This window comes from Chanodichthys erythropterus, chromosome 17 (genome assembly GCF_024489055.1).
Source record: "Chanodichthys erythropterus isolate Z2021 chromosome 17, ASM2448905v1, whole genome shotgun sequence".
Lineage (NCBI taxonomy): Eukaryota > Metazoa > Chordata > Actinopteri > Cypriniformes > Xenocyprididae > Chanodichthys > Chanodichthys erythropterus.
In genome coordinates this window covers 3,930,425-3,949,384 of record NC_090237.1, presented here as the reverse complement: position 1 = coordinate 3,949,384, position 18,960 = coordinate 3,930,425, and the positions used below count along the sequence as shown (strand labels likewise).

General features: G+C 37.7%; 2 protein-coding genes across 3 annotated transcripts; both read right to left on the bottom strand.

Moving 5' to 3' along the window:
• Window positions 1–299: 299 nt before the first annotated feature.
• LOC137004335 (zinc finger protein 271-like) lies at window positions 300–11,906 on the bottom strand. 2 transcript variants are annotated; one of them, XM_067364579.1, is made up of 3 exons: window positions 11,771–11,906; window positions 2,027–2,258; window positions 300–1,770 (listed from the first exon to the last, which is right to left on the bottom strand). In XM_067364579.1, the coding sequence occupies exons 2-3, from the start codon at window positions 2,109–2,111 to the stop codon at window positions 506–508; spliced, it is 1,350 nt and encodes a 449-aa protein (XP_067220680.1). In that variant the 5' UTR covers window positions 2,112–2,258; window positions 11,771–11,906; the 3' UTR covers window positions 300–505. The 2 variants fall into 2 exon arrangements, with proteins under 2 accessions (XP_067220680.1, XP_067220679.1); XM_067364578.1 differs by lacking the exon at window positions 11,771–11,906 and adding an exon at window positions 4,055–4,195.
• LOC137005184 (zinc finger protein 271-like) lies at window positions 5,013–18,847 on the bottom strand. The gene is made up of 7 exons (XM_067366005.1): window positions 18,695–18,847; window positions 16,855–17,093; window positions 14,742–15,495; window positions 9,935–10,002; window positions 8,797–8,870; window positions 6,863–7,013; window positions 5,013–5,867 (listed from the first exon to the last, which is right to left on the bottom strand). Exons 2-7 carry the CDS (start codon window positions 16,937–16,939, stop codon window positions 5,026–5,028), a joined length of 1,974 nt encoding a protein of 657 aa, XP_067222106.1. The 5' UTR covers window positions 16,940–17,093; window positions 18,695–18,847; the 3' UTR covers window positions 5,013–5,025.
• Window positions 18,848–18,960: the final 113 nt, after the last annotated feature.

Here is an 18,960-nt window from a genome sequence, read left to right as displayed (position 1 = left end):
TAAGTTTATCTGCCCAGGACAAACAAGGGACTCAAGAACAAACAAAACATAAAAAGTCATGGATCATCCTGTAACGACAGAGTATTCAGAATCAAGTGTATGAAAACTTTTGAACTGGGTCGTTTTTATAAATTCAGCTATTTTTTTGTCTTGTGGACTTTATGTAAACAACAATATCTTATTGAGGACAGTACTAAATAAAAAATAAATAGCATTTTGTATGATTCTACAAGGTGTATGTAAACTTTTGACCGCAACTGTAAATGCAGAGAACAAATTTCAAGTACGTTTTACCACACTTCGCTTTCTATTTAGCACACAAACCCACCATGACAGAAAAAATTAATACAGAAACGACTTTATTTAAAAACATTTATAATAAAAAAAAATAAAATAAAAAGATTTTGTCACCAAATTGACAAAATTCAACTAGATGATACTGCGCATTTAGGACAAACTCCATATTTTATCTCACACTAGTTAGTTGAATTTATTTGACAAATTCTCACTTGCAACATATTTTCATATGATTGTGAAGGCTTGATAAACGGTTAAATCTCTTCTCACACTGAGTACAGTGGTGTGGCTTCTCTCCAGTATGAAGTCGCTCATGTGTTTTCAGGCTTTCAGAACTAGCAAAACTCTTGTCACAATATGAGCACTTGTAAGGTTTTTCTCCAGTATGAAGTCGCTCATGTAATTTCAGGTTTCCAACATGAGCGAAACTCTTGTCACAATATGAGCAATTGTAAGGTCTTTCTCCCGTATGAACTCGCTCATGTATTTTCAGTTGTCCAAACCGAGTGAAACTCTTGTCACAAGATGAGCACTTGTAAGGTTTTTCTCCAGTATGAATTTTTTGATGCTGTTCCAGATCGGTAGCTCTTATATAGCCCTTTCCACACTTCAAACACACATGATCTTTCACTTCATCATGGGTTTTCTGGTGCAGTTTAAAACTGTTTATCCTTGAAAAAGTCTTTCCACAGAAAGAACACACATAAGGCCTCTGATCTGAATGAACCTTCAGGTGTTGTTTTAGATTTGATGATGAAATGAACTTTTTACCACACTGATCACAGTTAAATGGTTTTTCTCCAGAGTGAATGTGAAGATGATAATTGAGATCTTTTTTACATCTGAAATTCTTCTCACACAGAGTACAGTAGTACAGCTTCTCTCCAGTATGATCTCGCTCATGTGATTTCAGGTGTGTAGACTGAGTGAAACTCTTGTCACAATATGAGCACTTATAAGGTCTTTCTCCAGTATGAGTTCTTTGATGGTGTTCCAGTCCAATAGCTCTCGTAAAGCTCTTCCCACAGTCAAAACACACATGATCTCTCACTTCATTATGATTTTTCTGGTGCAGTTTAAAACTCTGCAGCAATGTAAAACTCTTTCCACAAAGGGAGCACGCATAAGGCCTCTCACCTGAATGAACTTTTAGGTGATCTTTTAAATGTGATGATGAAGAAAATTTTTTACCACACTGATCACAGTTAAATGGTTTTTCTCCAGAGTGAATGCGTAGATGATAACTGAGACCTGATGCTTGAGAAAAACTCTTTCCACACTGAGTGCATGTAAACGGTTTTTCTCCAGTGTGAACTCTCATGTGTGTCTTTAGGTTTCCTTTTAGACTGAAACTCGTTCCACACTGAGTGCAGGTGTACGGCTTATTAGCTTTTGTTCTTTGAGTTTTGATGCTCTGCTTTTCCTCCTCCGCTTCATTCAGTTCATGTTTTAGCGGTTTAAACTCCATCCAGTCTAAAATAAATATTTTATGTGGTTAAAACTCTGAATTTACAAAAGAAATATCAAATATCAGATCTTTAATGTGCCAAAGTTCAGTTGTCATTTTCTTGTTGGCAATCCATTTAAAATCTGAATGACAACAGCTATACAAGATTATGACCATTTAAATGAATTTTCTTTATCATTTATCATCCAATCTGTTAAAATGAAGGTTTGTTACCTAAATGTTTAAATGATCAGCAATGAAGAATGAAGAATGGACACCAACCTATTTGTGTCTCAGTCTCTTCATGTTTTACTCTGGATGGTTCTCGATCACTCATGTCTTCAATCTCCTCTTTAATAAACTCCATCTTCACACAGATTTCAGCTGCTACACCTGGAGTTTGTCCTTCTCTTGTGAATACTCCCAGTATTTATTGGTGAATTGTTATGGGAGGAGCTTCACTGCAGGTGTGAACTGTGATCACTGTGTGATACTGACACCCACAGGAACAGATCTGGAACAATCAAAGATAAGTTACTGAATTGATACTGGATTACTTTAACAGCATCGCGGCCTGTACCATGAAGCCGGATTAGCGGGCTAGCCAGGTAAGTTTGAGATTAGTTTGCGCCAATCCTAGGTTGCAGGTACCATGAAAGTGACTTGGCTTTTAGCAGTGTTGATCACCGCTATTGCGCTTCATGGCTAACCTGCTCGGGGGCAGGTTATGTTCTGGGTAAGAGACCTCAAACCGAAACTAGGCCAATCAGATGTGAGCAAATGCACTTAACGCAATAAAGTCACTCCCCCAGTTTCTCTTCCTCCAAATTAAAGGTCACTATATAATACAAAAAAAAAAAGTAATAATGAAATTGTCAGGCATTAATGATAATTACTTAGAATTATTTTATGATTTAAATATGATTTTTATAATTATTATATGATCTATATTAATCCATTACACACAAGCAATTTTATTTAACAGTTATTGTTAAGCATTTAGTTTAAATGAATATTTATATCTACAGTTCATATGTAATATAAGCTGTAGAATCAATAGATTTAAAAATGACTACATGTGACCTTACATGTTTGACTCTCTATCACTGTATTATCAATTACATGAACTAACTTTACAAGTTTCACATGCACTGATAGAGCAAGAATTTTTTTTTTTATTATTATTTGTCCTCTTTCATTGACAATAATTTTTAGTGTAAATGCTTTTAAATTCTTAATGTACTTTAAACTCTTAACCTTCAGCAAAAGAGCTCTGGCTCTCTTGCGAGAAGTGATCACATTTTCTCTCTGTTGTAAGGCATGTGATTGACTGTTTGTCACTGATGTCACGCATTCATGTGCACGAACTCCACAAACTCAGGATCAAAGCCTGAGTTGAGAGAAAAATTTGATGATCAGCATCATGATACCAGATTGGAGTGGTTTGGTTTTGTCAACTCGAAACTAATCCTATAAACCTGAGTTCGTTCAAATAACATTGTGGTACAGGCCCCTGGTGTCTTTAATTTAGATCAAATATAGAGCAATTTAATGGTCATGTATTAGTAGTTTATAAAACCGCTCCAGGTTGCTCAGTTCTATGTAACCCAGGATATTATAAGGACGAAACAAGACACATGTTCTAATCAATTAATATCCACATTAATCAGTAATCTAACATAAGATGAAAGAAATCCACCTAATAAGCAATATGCAGATTGAATTAACAATTAATCGCATCCAAAATAAAAGTTTCTGTTCACATAATCTGTATACTGTGTATATTTGTTATATAAATACACACACATGCTTGTATTTAACAAAATATTTAACAAAAATCATATTTCTATATAAAATTTGTATTTATAATAATTATTTATGATCATGAATATATAAACATGCATGTATACATGTAAATATTTCTTAAATAATTATGTGTGTATTATATATATATATATATATATATATATATATATATATATATATATATATATGCACACATTCATTTTTAAATTAAATATTTACAATTTATTTCATATAAATTAAAAAAATATATATATGAAGTATATATATTATTTATGTATTTATATCGGCCATAAGTCACCCTGTTTCAAACTTGTATGTCACGCGTTTATTTGTATTTTAAGTTTTGGTATATAATTATATTGTTCTTCACTCTCGTCTTTTCAAAATATTAAATAAAATCAGTTTGCTAAAGTTTGCGGTTATGAGCAAATTGTCGTTATTGAACAAACACTCCAGATGGTCCGTTTTGCAACATGATTCAGTTAAAATCACAGCGCTACATACCTGACATGCTGGAGAGCTTTTTCCACATATGAATGCATCCAGATGTTATTTCATAGTTTCTGAAGTAATTCATTCAGTTGATTTTCTCTCTCTGACAACAAAAGCAGGCTACTGTTATTAGCAGTTAGCACTTAGCAAGACTAGGGGCGGGTCTCTGGTGTGAGCGAGGAACCGAGTAAATTCGGTATCAAGTCACACAACAGCAGATTCGACTAGGAGTATATCTAAAAATATCATTTTGACTAGTTGTTTAATTTTCAGGTAAAAAAATACATAAGGGTTTAGTCTTGTTTCCTGAGTAAAAAAAAAAATAAAAAATTGTGCATTTTTCTCATTTTTGCAAATTATCTGCCAATGTTGAAAATCTCCAACCTTTGTATGATACAAAACCTGATCATCTGAGTTTATTTTACAATAATACTGTACATCTCAAACTTATTTATTACTGTTAGAAAGATTAAACTCATTAATGTGATTAAAACTATATAATCCATTCAATAAATCAAGACGAGATGTATTTGTTTCAGAACACAATCTAGTACACTTAGTCTATAAGTAAATGACATGAATAGATCTAATTCAAGAAAGACCTTGGGGCAGTCGTGGCCCAATGGTTAGAGTCAGACTGTTAACCCAAACGGTTGCAGGTTAAGTCTAAGTACCCACAGGAAATGACTGAAGTGCCCAATCGCTCCCTGAACGCTGCTGTGAATGGCTGCCCACTGCTCCAGGTGTTTGTGTGTGATCACTATTCACTACTTATTATGTGTATGAATTAACTTGGATGGTTTAAATGCAGCTGACAAAGTCCAAGTATGTTTTACCACACTTGTCTTTCACTTTCACCGATTTAGCACCTTAAAGTGCTGTTGACTGGTGAAGCTTCAACTTTTTATTCTTTTGCATTTAGGACAAACTCCATATTTTATCTCACACTATTTAGTTGAATGTATTTGACATAAAAGTATTTCTCACTTGCAACATATTTTCATATGAGTGCTGAGTTTTACATGTTTATCAAGCCTTTTCCCACACTGAGTACAGCGGTACAGCTTCTCTCCAGTATGAGTTCGCTCATGTGATTTCAGCTGTCCAGACAGAGAAAAACTCTTGTCACAATGTGAGCACTTGTAAGGTTTCTCTCCAGTATGAACTCGCTCATGTGATTTCAGCTGTCCAGACCGAGCAAAACTCTTGTCACAATATGAGCACTTGTAAGGTTTTTCTCCAGTATGAATTCTTTGGTGCCGTTTCAGACCGGTAGCTCTCGTAAAGCTTTTCCCACAGTCACAACACACATGATCTTTCACTTCATTATGTGTTTTCTGGTGCTCTCTAAAGCTGCGCCGCAATGAAAAACTCTTTCCACAGAGAGAACACACATAAGGCTTCTCATCTGAATGAACTTTCAGGTGTCGTTTTAGATCTGATGATGAAATAAAATCTTTACCACACTGATCACAGTTAAATGTTTTTCCAGAGTGACGGAGCAGATGATAACCGAGATCATGTTTACTTCTGAAACTTTTCCCACACTGATCACAGCTGAATGGTTTTTCTCCAGAATGAATGCGTAGATGATAACTGAGACCTGATAATTGAGAAAAACTCTTTCCACACTGAGAGCATGTATGCAGTTTCTCTCCAGTGTGAATTCTTAAGTGTGTCTTTAGGCTTCCTTTGCAACTTAAACTCTTTCCACACTGAGGGCAGGTGTACGGCTTATTATCTTTTGTTCTTTGAGTATTGATGCTCTGCTTTTCCTCCTCTGCTTCATTCAGTTCATGTTTTTGCGGTTTGATCTCCATCCAGTCTGTAATGAAAATATTATGTGGTTAAAACTGATTTAACAGTAGAAAGCAACAGAGTATCCAAACTCTAATGTGCTAAATGTTAGTTCTGTCATTAGCTGTGTCCCAATTCAGGGTCTGCAGCCTTCGAAGTGCGTGAAAGGGGCAGGCTTTGGAGTCGAGGAAGGTCTAACTGAGGTTGAGGGTTGCCAGGTATGATCAACAAAACCATACCAAAAGTTGCATAAAGGCCCCGGTATACTTCAAACGAAATCGATGAAAGAACTGATGTGACATCATTTTGAACAAAATCAGGCCCAAACGAAGTTCGTTTTGTGTTTTTTGGAAGTTTGAAACGGCTTTCAGGAAAAGTTCGTTCCAGCACCAAAACACCTTCATACTACCATTGGTCAGTGACGATAACGTAACAGGAGGTGTGCGCTGAGGCTTCGCCTTCACTCGCGTGGGCACGTCTCTGACTCATTTCGCCTGTAGATTTTGTTGCGGTAAGAGCTCCGCGGGTGAAATCATGAACACACTGGATAGCCGCTTTATAGTACAAAATGAAGTTGTGCTTTTTAAAAAATGAGGCACTAACACTGTTTAATACTGTAAAGCTGCTTGATTTTAAGCAATCCATTGAATAAAGTGCTAGTTAGACCATCTTCCGCTCAAAAGCCCCGCCCCCTTTCATGCACTTCAAAGGCTGCAGCCCCCGAATTGGGACACACAGCTCTTTTCCGAATAATCCAAAGCTGCGCCTGTGCGTGCTCGTCACTCTTTAGGTCCACTCACAGGACATGCCTCCAGGAGCTCAGCTGTTTTCGGAAAGACTCGGTACAGCGTATGTATCTTTTACATTATAAAACTAAAGACTTTATGGTGATATGAAGGATGCACTACTACTCTATTACTACTCAAGATTAACATGAGATTCGCAGACACTGTGTGTGATACCACCCCCTCCCTTTAATGTTCCTCAGCAGTCAACAATACAGAATCAAGAATGAACACTAACCTATTTGTTCCTCAGTTTCTTCATGTTTTACTCTGGATTGTTCTGGATCACTCATGTCTTCAGTCTCTTCTTTAATAAACTCCATCTTCACACAGATTTCAGCTGCTACACCTGGAGTTTGTCCTTCTCCTGTAGGATGATGTGAATATTCCTAATATTTATTGGTGAATTGTTGTGGGAGGAGCTTCACTGCAGGTGTGAACTGTGATCACTGTGTGATACTGAAGCCCACAGGAACAGATCTTGAAAAATTAAATAAGTTACTGAATTGATACTTGATTTCTTTAACATGGGCCCAGTTTCACATACAGGGCTTAGCCTGTAGTTTGTTCTCGTTTCACTCTGAGTCAGCAAGGCATGGCCAAAGCCAGTTTAGTATTTAAACAATTGTAATTTAGCATTCATTAGAGAGAATCATTCAAGCTACAAGGAGATCTGCGTACTGTAAGTGTTTTGTGTTGTTTCTAGTTTGACTTTAGTGCTGTGTAGTTGCTAGGAAGTGTGTTTACTGTGGTAGCGTTGCAAATCGCGTTCTCATTTCACTCTGAGTCAGCAAGCCGTGGCCAAAGCCAGTTTAGTATTTAAACAATTGTAATTTAGCATTTATTAGAGAGAATCATTCAAGCTACAAGGAGATCTGCGTACTGTCAGTGTTTTGTTTTGTGTTGTTTCTAGTTTGACTTTAGTGCTATGTAGTTGCTAGGAAGTGTGTTTACTGTGGTAGCGTTGCAAATCGCGTGTGTTCTCGAGTCAGCAAGGCGTGGCCTGCTGAATTAACTAGCATTGTAACTAGTTGGTATAACTGTGTAAGTCTACCATGGCAGCGGACGCGGCAGCCCTCGTGTGAAGACCGAAGAGTGTAAAGACGATCGACTCTACCTGTGCAACTCAACCAAGCAACGACACCGGCAAGGCACTTGAGTATTGCACTTTTCTTTTTCCTTTCCTCTTTATACAGTGTGTTCTTGTCTGTCTTTTGATCTGTTTGATATGTGCTTTCAAATTTCCACTATTACTAACACTCGTAAATCACGTGCTACACGTTGGAGGCAGTGTAACCATAACAACCTGCGTAGTTTATCCATGTCATCTAGTACATAATATTCTATTTCTATTGGGCTCTGGAACTGTCAATCTGCTGTAAACAAAGCAGACTTCATTAATGCTATTGCTACTTATTCAGATTTCCATCTTATGGCTCTGACTAAGACATGGATCAAACCAGAGAACACTGCTACACCAGCAGCCCTCTCCTCTAATTTCACTTTCTCTCACACCTCACGCCAGATTGGGAGGGGTGGTGGTACTGGTCTGCTGATGTCCAGTGAATGGAAGGTCAATCCTTTACCATCTCTCTGTGACAATTGCTCATTTGAATCACATGCAATTACCATCACCTACCCTGCTAAAATCCATGTTGTAGTGGTTTATCGTCGCCCAGGTCAGCTAGGTAACTTCTTGGAGGAGTTGGATGTGTTACTCTCTTCCTTCCCTGAGGATGGTACTCCTCTGCTAGTACTTGGAGATTTCAACATCCATCTAAACAAACCTCAGGCTGCTGACTTCCACACTCTGCTTGCCTCATTCGATCTCAAGCGAGTGGCTACCTCAGCTACCCACAAATCAGGTAATCAATTGGACCTCATCTACACACGCTGTGGCTCCACCGACAATGCACTGGTTACTCCACTACACACCTCAGACCACTTTCTCATCACTTTTAATCTCAACCTGACCCCTAACTCAACACACACTCCACCACATGTTACTTTTCAGCAAAACCTATGCTCCCTCTCACCATCTCAACTATCCTCTTTGGTCCCATCCACACTTCCTCCACCTAACCAGTTCTCATCACTGGACACTAACAATGCTAATGACACTCTTTGCACCATTCTAATATCTTGCTTAGATAACTTCTGCCCCCTTTTAACCAGACCAGCCCGCGTCACCCCCTCTGCCCCCTGGCTCTCTGATGTTCTCCGTGAGCATCGGTCGAGACTCAGGGCTGCAGAGAGGAAGTGGTGTAAATCTAAAGATCCTACTGACCTTAGCTTATATCAGTCACTCCTTTCTTCTTTCTTTACTGATGTCTCCAATGCTAAAATCACATACTATCACACTAAAATAAACAATTTGACTGATTCCCACACACTTTTCAAAACCTTTTCTTCTCTTCTTTGCCCTCCTCCCCTCCCTCCCACATCAGCCCTTACAGCTGATGACTTTGCCACATTCTTCAAACAGAAAATAACATCCATCAGCAGCCAATTCTCCACACCACACACTGACAATAACATCTTAGCGGAAAACACACAAACCCTCTCCTCCTTCTCCATGCTCTCCAAGGCAGATGTTTCAAAACTAATCCTCTCCAAATCACCCTACTACCCGTCTGCTAGACCCTATCCCCACTCCTCTTCTTCAGGCTATCTCCTCCTCAACTCTGCCTGCACTCACTCACATTATCAATTCTTCCCTTCACACTGGAACATTTCCCACAGCTTTTAAGCAGGCTAGGATTACCCTACTGCTTAAAAAACCCACTCTGAATCCAGCACTTTTAGAAAACTACAGACCGGGATTCTTCCTTTCATTGCTAAGACACTGGAGAGAGTTGTATTCAACCAACTGTCTACTTATCTCACACAGAACAACCTCCTTGATAACCACCAATCTGGTTTCAAGAGTGGCCACTCAACTGAGACTGCCTTGCTCTCAGTCACTGAAGCCCTGAGACTGGCACGAGCGACTTCAAAATCATCAGTACTCATCTTACTGGATCTGTCTGCTACTTTTGACACCGTTAACCACCAGATCCTCCTGTCAACACTCATGTCGATGGGCATCTCGGGAACCACACTCCAGTGGTTCAAGTCTTACCTCTCAGGTAGGTCCTTCAGGGTATCTTGGAGAGGTGAGGTGTCCAAGTCACATCATCTTGCTACTGGGGTACCTCAGGGCTCAGTGCTTGGACCACGTCTCTTCTCCATCTACATGTCATCACTAGGATCTGTCATTCAGGATCATGGTTTCTCCTATCACTGTTATGCTGATGACACAAAACTCTACCTCTCATTCCAACCAGATGATCCAACGGTTGCTGGTCGTATTGCAGCCTGCCTGACAGCCATTTCTGCCTGGATGAAGGACCACCACTTTCAACTCAACCTTGTAAAAACGTAACTGCTTGTGGTCGGTGCCAACCCAACACTTCGTCATATCCTTTCAATTCAACTTGGGTCGTTGACCATTACTCCTTCCAGGACAGCCAGGAACCTTAGAGTGGTGATGGATGATTGCTTAAGCTTCACAGATCATGTTGCTACAACGGCCCGGTCGTGCAGATTTGCCTTGTACAACATCAGGAAGATTAGACCCTTCCTATCCGAGCATTCCACACAAATTCTTGTCCAAGCTCTTGTTCTATCCAGACTGGACTATTGTAATGCTCTCTTAGCTGGCCTTCCAGCATGCACTGTCAAGCCTCTTCAACTGATCCAGAATGCTGCAGCAAGACTGGTCTTCAACGAGCCGAAGAGAACGCACGTCACTCCTCTCTTCATCAGTCTGCATTGGCTGCCAGTAGCTGCTCGCATCCAATTCAAGGCTCTGATGTTTGGCTACAGAACGACCGCTGGCTCTGCACCGCTATACCTTAACTCACTACTTCAGACTTATGCGCCCTCCAGAAACTTGCGTTCTGCAAGTGAACGGCGCCTTGTGGTGTCATCACAAAGGGGCACAAAATCACTCACAAACCTTCTCCAGGTCTGTTCCTGGCTGGTGGAATGACCTGCCACGCTCTATCCGAGCAGCTGAATCTCTAGCCACTTTCAAAAAAATGCTAAAGATGTATCTTTTAATCAGCACTTGACCCAGTAATAGTAGCACTTACCTTGATTTCTATTTTCATTCAATCTATTTGTGTATTGATTAAAAAAAAAAATCCTTGCTATGAGCACTTTACTGTCATAAACTGTGACTTCACACAGCCCTTACATACTGTTGTTCTCATGTTGATTTGATTGATTCTACTGTTCTCATTTGTAAGTCGCTTTGGATAAAAGCATCTGCTAAATGATTAAATGTAAATGTAAACCAGGATTAGGCCTTATTTCTATTAGGGCATTTAAGTAGCTTTTATAAGCATTTTCTAGAAAAAAAAAAACAAACATTACCAGAGTGCATCTTCAGACAAAAAAAAAAAAAAAAAAAAAAAAATGGCACAGACATCTTTTAAGACATGACAGTGCAAGTTACTTTCAGTTAAAACAGCTAAAACATGCATTTTAATGTGGGACAATCTTAAGCCCTGTCTTTGAAACTGGGGGATGGTGTTTTTAATTAAGTTCAAATGTAAATGATTTTTGATGGTCACCCATCAGTAGTTTCTAAAACAGCTCAAGGTTGCTAATTTTTATGAAACCCAGAATATTGTAAGGATGAAACAGGACACGTTATATTTAATTAATATCTAAACTAATCAGAAACCTATTATAAGATGAAAGAAATCCAACGAATAAACAATATGCAGGCTGAAATGATTAATTACGAATAATTGCATCTGTGTATATTGTGTGTATTTATGTATAAACGTGCATGTATTTAAGAAAAAAAAAATATTGATATATATATGAATATATATATGTGTGTGTGTGTGTGTGTGTGTGTGTGTGTGTGTGTGTGAAAAAAAATAAGTTTGCTAAAGTTTGTGGTTATGTACGGAGCCCCGCACATGACATGCAAGATAATATATTTATATAAATCGTGCGCATGATTTGGCCTACTATTTTTTCCTTTCATGTCATGTCCGTGGCTCCGTAGTTATGAACAGTCATTATTGAACAAACACTTCAGTTGGTTCGTTTTGCAACATGATTCAATTAAAATCACATCGCCACATACCTGACATGCTGGAAATCTTTTACCACATATGAATGCACCCAGATGTGATTTAATAATTCCTGATTCATCCAGTATATTTTTCTCTCTCTCTCTGACAACAAAAACAGACTACTGTTGTTAGCAGTTAGCATCAACAAGACTAGGGGCGGGTCTCTGGTGTGAGCGAGGAGCTGAGTAAATTCAGTCTCAAGTCGCACAACAGCAGATTCGACTAGGAGTGGGTAAAATTCAGATATCTGAAAATATCATTTTGACTAATTGTTGGATTATTTTTTTTGGTAGAAAAATTACATAAGGCATTCGTTATAAAAACTAATTGAAGTGCATATTCTTATTTTGCTAATTACCTGACAATGATTTGTATCTTTTCAAAAAAAAAAAAAAAAAAAAAGTTTCCACTTTTTTCATTTGCCCTTCATTCACATCTTTGCTGAACTGAAGCTTTAGTACTTTATTGTTCATAAGCAGTCAATAATGCAAACTTCATAAAAATGAACTCCAACCTCTTTGTATGATACAAAAACTGATCATTCGAGTTTACTTTACAATTAGGGTTGCCACCTTCAATACAGAAAAATAAGGGACGCCTGCCGCAGTGGGGGCCACACCCCATGGGGCCACGATGACCACAGTCCCGATGGCGTGCCAGTGGTGGTATATCATAACTTAAAACATATTTTCATAAAAAATATTAAGATTGATACCAATGGACATTATAATAAGATATCTGCTATTGAAATCAGTGTGAACAGATGCACTCAGTCTCTCACTATCACAACTTAAGTGGTCATATTGAATACACAGCTATGACAATAATAAACATAGGCCAACAAAGTGTGACTGAGACCACAAAAAATAAGCTTTTGGAGGAACTTGTGAGATGTGAACCATATTTTATTAACTTATTAAATTAACAGATCCATAACATAGTAATTATAAATTAAACAAATTGTAAATTGTCATTTGTTGTGAACAAAGATTTTGGCTAAAATATTTGTCATTGTTTGCAGTAACACCATCCAAACAGTGAAACCACACCTAAATAACTGGAAATGATATATCTACAAACATTTCTTATTTAAGTAAAACACTTAACAACATTTTTATTAAGTAAATATATTTATGTATTTATTTATTCCATTTTTATATTGTCTATTGTTAATTCTATAGTATTGAATGATGCAATTATTTAAATTGGTTAAGCATAACTAGTTGTTTATTTTATTCACATAGGTACTATATTTTGATTAAATATGTATTAAATATATCTCTTATTAGAGTAATGCTTATGTGACTGTACAACTTAACCTTAATAAACAAATCATACCATAACATGATTAATGTACATTATTAACATTATTTCTTAATAGGCAGCATATGAAATCTAACGTTATCAATCAAAAACTTGAGGTGATAAAAAAACAAACAAAAACAAAAAAACATTACACTATCTGCCTCAGGAGAGAACCGGCGAGGCGGCGTCCCGCCCTCCTCTGACTCTGATTGGAACCAATCAAACCATGATGGCAGCGAGTATTACCCAATCAGGGGCAGAATAGGACGTGTCTTCACCTTCACACAATGCGGGTGGGGTGATTTGCATGGGATGCTGCATAATGTGGACCTATGTAAAATACGGGACAAATCGCGTCCCGTATTGATTTGATACGGGACGCGTCATTTTGGCTGTAAATACGGGACGATTCCGTATTTCACGGGACGGGTGGCAACCCTATTTACAATAATACTGTACATCTCAAATATATTTATCACTGTTAGAAAGATTAAACTCATTAATGTGATTAAAACTATATAATCCATACAATAAATCAAGACGGGATGTATTTGTTTCAGAATACAATAGTACACTTAGTCAATAAGTAAATGACTTGAATACATCTAATTCTAGAAAGACCTTGGGGCAGTCGTGGCATAATGGTTAAGCCGCCTTTCCACTGCACACGACAAACGACAGCCGTTGGACCGGAAGTCATTCGTTTCCAATGGAGAGTAGTACGGGGGCTGCGTGGAGTTCCGATCATATGCGAATGCGGAAATTTCGGATCCGATTTGAGCTTCAGATGCGTTGAAATATTTGAACTTCTGCGGCTAGACCGTATGCGACCGGCCGACCGGATATGATGTACTCTAGTCAAAACGATGAGCACGAAGTTAGAATTACCAATATTTTAACACTTTAACGTTATTATATAAACACTATTTCTTTAAAATGGTGGTTATCAATAATTATGTAAAACAAAAAAAGATATTTTATGATTATTAAATAAATTTTTACGTTGAAGCTCTATAAAATCTACTAGTATGTTTTTATTTCAAATGTATTGAGGGTCATTTGCTTTGTATGGATATATTCATACATGCATTAACGTTACATTCATTAAAATCGTTCAGTTTACCATGGTGGTTGCTTGGGTTGGAATAAGCCGAGGGTAACGGTTGCTTCACTACCAATTTCTAAGTTCCGTGCGACTGCCGCTAGGGGGCGAAATGCGACAATCGGATGCGAATGTCGTGTGCAGTGGAAAGGCGGCTTTTTAGAGTCAGACTGTTAACCCAAACAGTTGCAGGTTGAGTCTAAATACCCACAGGAAATGACTGAAGTGCCCAATCGTTCCCTGGACGCTGTCGTGAATGGCTGCCCACTGCTCCAGGTGTTTGTGTGTGATCACTATTCACTACTTACTATGTGTATGAATTTACTTGGATGGTTTAAATGCAGCAGACAAATTCGAAGTATGTTTTACCACACTTGGCTTTCACTTTCACCTATTTAGCATCTAAAAGTGCTGTTTACTGGTGAAGCTTCAACATTTTAGTCTTTATCATTTTCCAAGCTTTTTGCCAAATTGAAAAAATTAAACTAGATGATACTGTGCATTTAGGACAAACTCCATATTTTATCTCACACTATTTAGTTGAATGTATTTAACATAAAAAAAGTATTTTTCACTTGCTACATATTTTCATATGAGTGCTGAGTTTTACATGTTTATCAAGCGTTTTCCCACACTGAGTACAGTAGTACGACTTCCCTCCAGTGTGAGTTCGCTCGTGTGTTTTCAGGTGTCCAGACCGAGCGAAACTCTTGTCACAATATGAGCACTTGTAAGGTTTTTCTCCAGTATGAATTCTTTGGTGCTGTTTCAGACCGGTAGCTCTCGTAAAGCTCTTCCCACAGTCACAACACACATGATCTTTCACTTCATTATGTGTTTTCTGGTGCTCTCTAAAGCTGCGCCGCAATGAAAAACTCTTTCCACAGAAAGAACACACATAAGGCCTCTCATCTGAATGAACTTTCAGGTGTCGTTTTAGATATGATGATGAAATAAAATCTTTACCACACTGATCACAGTTAAATGTTTTTCCAGAGTGACGGAGCAGATGATGACCGAGATCATGTTTACTTCTGAAACTTTTCCCACACTGATCACAGCTGAATGGTTTTTCTTCAGAATGAATGCGTAGATGATAACTGAGACCTGATAATTGAGAAAAACTCTTTCCACACTGAGAGCATGTATACAGTTTCTCTCCAGTGTGAATTCTTAAGTGTGTCTTTAGGCTTCCTTTGCAACTTAAATTCTTTCCACACTGAGGGCAGGTGTACGGCTTATTATCTTTTGTTCTTTGAGTTTTGATGCACTGCTTTTCCTCCTCTGCTTCATTCAGTTCATGTTTTTGCGATTTCATGTCCATCCAGTCTGTAATGAAAATATTATGTTATGTATTATATTATTAAAACTGATTTAACAGAAGAAAGCAACAGAGTATCCGATCTTTAATGTGCTAAACGTTAGTTCTGTCATTAGCTGTGTCCCAATTCAGGGTCTGCAGCCTTCGATGTGCATGAAAGGGGCAGGCTTTGAAGTCGAGGAAGGTCTAACTGAGGTTCAGGGTTGCCAGGTATGCGCAACAAAACCATACCAAAAGTTGCATAATCACAGCAAAAGTGTAAAAGTATCACAATTTTAGACTTGGCAACAATGAGCCGAGCGTCATGACATGGCCTAGCAGATGAGTGACAGCTGATGTTTCTGAGTTTAAAAAGGGAAATGGATGCAGAAAAGTTTTATGACTTTCTATTAGTTTTTGACATGCTTTAATGGCGACACCCACGGGACACCGGACCATATGAACAGGTAAAACAAGTATAGTTAAACTGTACAATGTATCTTTTATATCATTATTAGTTATTAGCTATTAGTTAACCTTGTTCATTTCTTAAAGGATTAGTCCACTTTTAAATAAACTTTTTCTGATATTTTACTCACCCTAATGTCATCCAAGATGTTCATGTCTTTCTTTCATCAGTCGAAAAGAAATTAAGGTTTTTGAGGAAAACATTCCAGGATTTTTCTCCATATAGTGAATTTCAACGGCTACCAACAGGTTGAAGGTCCAAATTGCAGTTTCAGTGCAGCTTCAAATGGCTTTAAACGATATCAGACGAGGAATAAGGGTCTTATCTAATTAAAAGATCGTATTGCTTTATAAACACAAAATATCGCCTTGAATGTACTTCCCGTTTCCACATTCTTCAAAACGCTTACGCTGAATGTCCTACACCTTCCCTATTCTACTTACGGAGAGTGTTTCCGTGTTCGACCACCACTATTTGTAACAGGAAAGACAATTGTAAAGCTGCAATGCTCAAGATAAAATATGAATGGTCCATAACTGTTGTCGTGATTACGCAACTTTTGGTTTGGTTTTGTTGCGCAGACCTGGCAACCCTGGACCTCAGTTAGACCATCCTCCATTTAAAAGCTCCGCCCCTTTCATGCACTTCGAAGGCTGCAGCCCCTGAATTAGGACACACAGCTCTTTTCCAAATAATCCAAAGCTGCGCCTGTGCGTGCTTCCTCACTCTTTAGCTCCACTCACAGGACACGCCTCCAGGAGCTCGGCTGTTTTCGGAAAGACTCGGTACAGCGTTTGTATCTTTTATATGATAAAACTAAAGACTTTATGTTGATTTGAAGGATGCATTACTACTCTATAACGTATCCCCCAAATGTTTCCCAGCAGTTAACAATTAAGAATATAGAATGAACACCAACCTATTTGTTCCTCGGTTTCTTCATATTTTATTCTGGATGATTCTGGATCACTCATGTCTTCACTCTCCTCTTTAATAAACTCCATCTTTAACAGTCACACAGATTTCAGCTGCTACACCTGGAGTTTGTCCTTCTCTTGTGAATATTCCCAGTATTTACTGGTGAATTGTTGTGGGAGGAGCTTCACTGCAGGTGTGAACTGTGATCACTGTGTGATACTGACACCCACAGGACCAGATCTGGAAAAATCAAAGATAAGTCGCTGAATTGATACTGGATTACTTCAACTGCAAACTCATCGGAGGCCTGTACCATAAAGCCGGATTAGCTGGCTAGCCATGTAAATTTGAGATTAGTTTGCGCCAATCCTGGGTTTTAGGTACTATGAAAGTGACTTGGCTTTTAGCAGTGTTCATTGCCATAGTAGCTTACTCTCCATGGGTAACCTGCTCCGGGGCAGGTTATGTTCTGGGTTAGAGATCTCAAACCGAAACTGGGCCAATCAGATGTGAGCAAAGTGACACTGACACATCCAACGCAGCAAAGTCACTCCCCCAGTTTCTCTTCCTCCAAATTAAGGGTCAACATATAATAAAAAAATGTAATAATGAAATTTTCTGGCTTTAATGATAATTACTTAGAATTATTTTATGATTTAAATATGATTTTTATAATTATTATATGATCTATGTTATTATTAATCCATTACACACAAGCAATTTGAATTTAAGTTATTGTTAAGCATTTAGTTTAAATTAATATTTATATATACAGTTCATATGTAATATGAATAAGCTGTAGAATCAATAGATTTAAAAATGACTACATGTGACCTTACATGTTTGACTCTCTATCACTGTATTATCAAATATATAAACTAACTTTACAAGTTTCCCATGCACTGATAGAGCAAGATTTTTTTTAATTATTTGTCCTCTTTCATTGACAAGAATATTTTTGAGTAAATGCTTTTCAATTCTTAATATACTAATATAACTCTTAACCTTCAGCAAACGAGCTCTGGCTCTCTTGCGAGAAGTGAATCACATTTTCTCTCTGTTGCAAGGCATGTGATTGACTGTTTGCCACTGATGTCACGCATTCATGTGCACGAACTCCACAAACTCAGGATCAAAGTCTGAGTTGAGAGAAAAATTTAATGATCAGCATCATGATAACAAAAAAGCCGGATTGGAGTGGTTTGGTTTTGTCAACTCAAACTAATCCTATAAACCTGAGTTTGTTTAACTACCATCATGTTACAGGCCTCTGGTGTCTTTAATTTTGATCAAATATAGAGCATTTTGATGGTCATGTATTAGTAGTTTATAAAACAGCTCCAGGTCGCTAAGTTTTATGTAACCCAGGATATTATAAGGATGAAACAAGACACGTTATAATCAATTAATATCCACACTAATCAGTAATCTAACATAAGATGAAAGAAATACACCTAATAAGCAATAAGCAGACTGAATTAACAATTAATCGCATCCAAAATAAAAGTTTCTGTTCACATAATGTGTATAATTATTATATAAATACACACGCATGCATGCATTTAACAAAATATTTAACAAAAAAATATATTTCTATATAAAATATGTATAATATAAATTATTTATGTCTCTATATCGGTCAGCCTGTTTCAAACTTTTATATGTCACGCGTATATTTGTATTTTAAGTATTGGTGTATAATTATATTGTTCTTCACTCTCGTCTTTTCAAAATACTAAATAAAATCAGTTTTCTAAAGTTGGCAAATTGTCGTTATTGAACAAACACTCCAGTTGGTTCGTTTTGCAACATGATTCAGTTAAAATCACAGCTCTACATACCTGACATGCTGGAGAGCTTTTACCACATATACATGCATCCATCCAGATGTTATTTACTAATTCCTAAAGTAATTCATTCAGTAGATTTTCTCTCTCTGACAACAAAAGCAGGCTACTGTTGTTATCAGTTAGCACTTAGCATCAATAAGACTAGGGGCGGATCTCTGGTGTGAAGGAGGAGCTGAGTAAATTCAGTCTCAAGTCACACAACAGCAGATTCGACCTAGAGAGTAAAAATCAGAAATCTGAAAATATAATTTTGACTC

Bases quoted from the DNA above. Each gene is read 5' to 3' on its own strand.
- LOC137005184 (XM_067366005.1), bottom strand. From the start codon at position 16,939: ATGGAGTTTATTAAAGAGGAGAGTGAAGACATGAGTGATCCAGAATCA. The intron at 15,496-16,854 runs GTTGGTGTTCAT...TTTTCATTACAG, and splicing joins AGAAACCGAGGAACAAATAG to ACTGGATGGACATGAAATCG. The intron at 5,868-6,862 runs GTTAGTGTTCAT...TTTTCATTACAG, and splicing joins AGAAACTGAGGAACAAATAG to ACTGGATGGAGATCAAACCG.
- LOC137004335 (XM_067364579.1), bottom strand. From the start codon at position 2,111: ATGGAGTTTATTAAAGAGGAGATTGAAGACATGAGTGATCGAGAACCA. The intron at 1,771-2,026 runs GTTGGTGTCCAT...TATTTATTTTAG, and splicing joins AGAGACTGAGACACAAATAG to ACTGGATGGAGTTTAAACCG.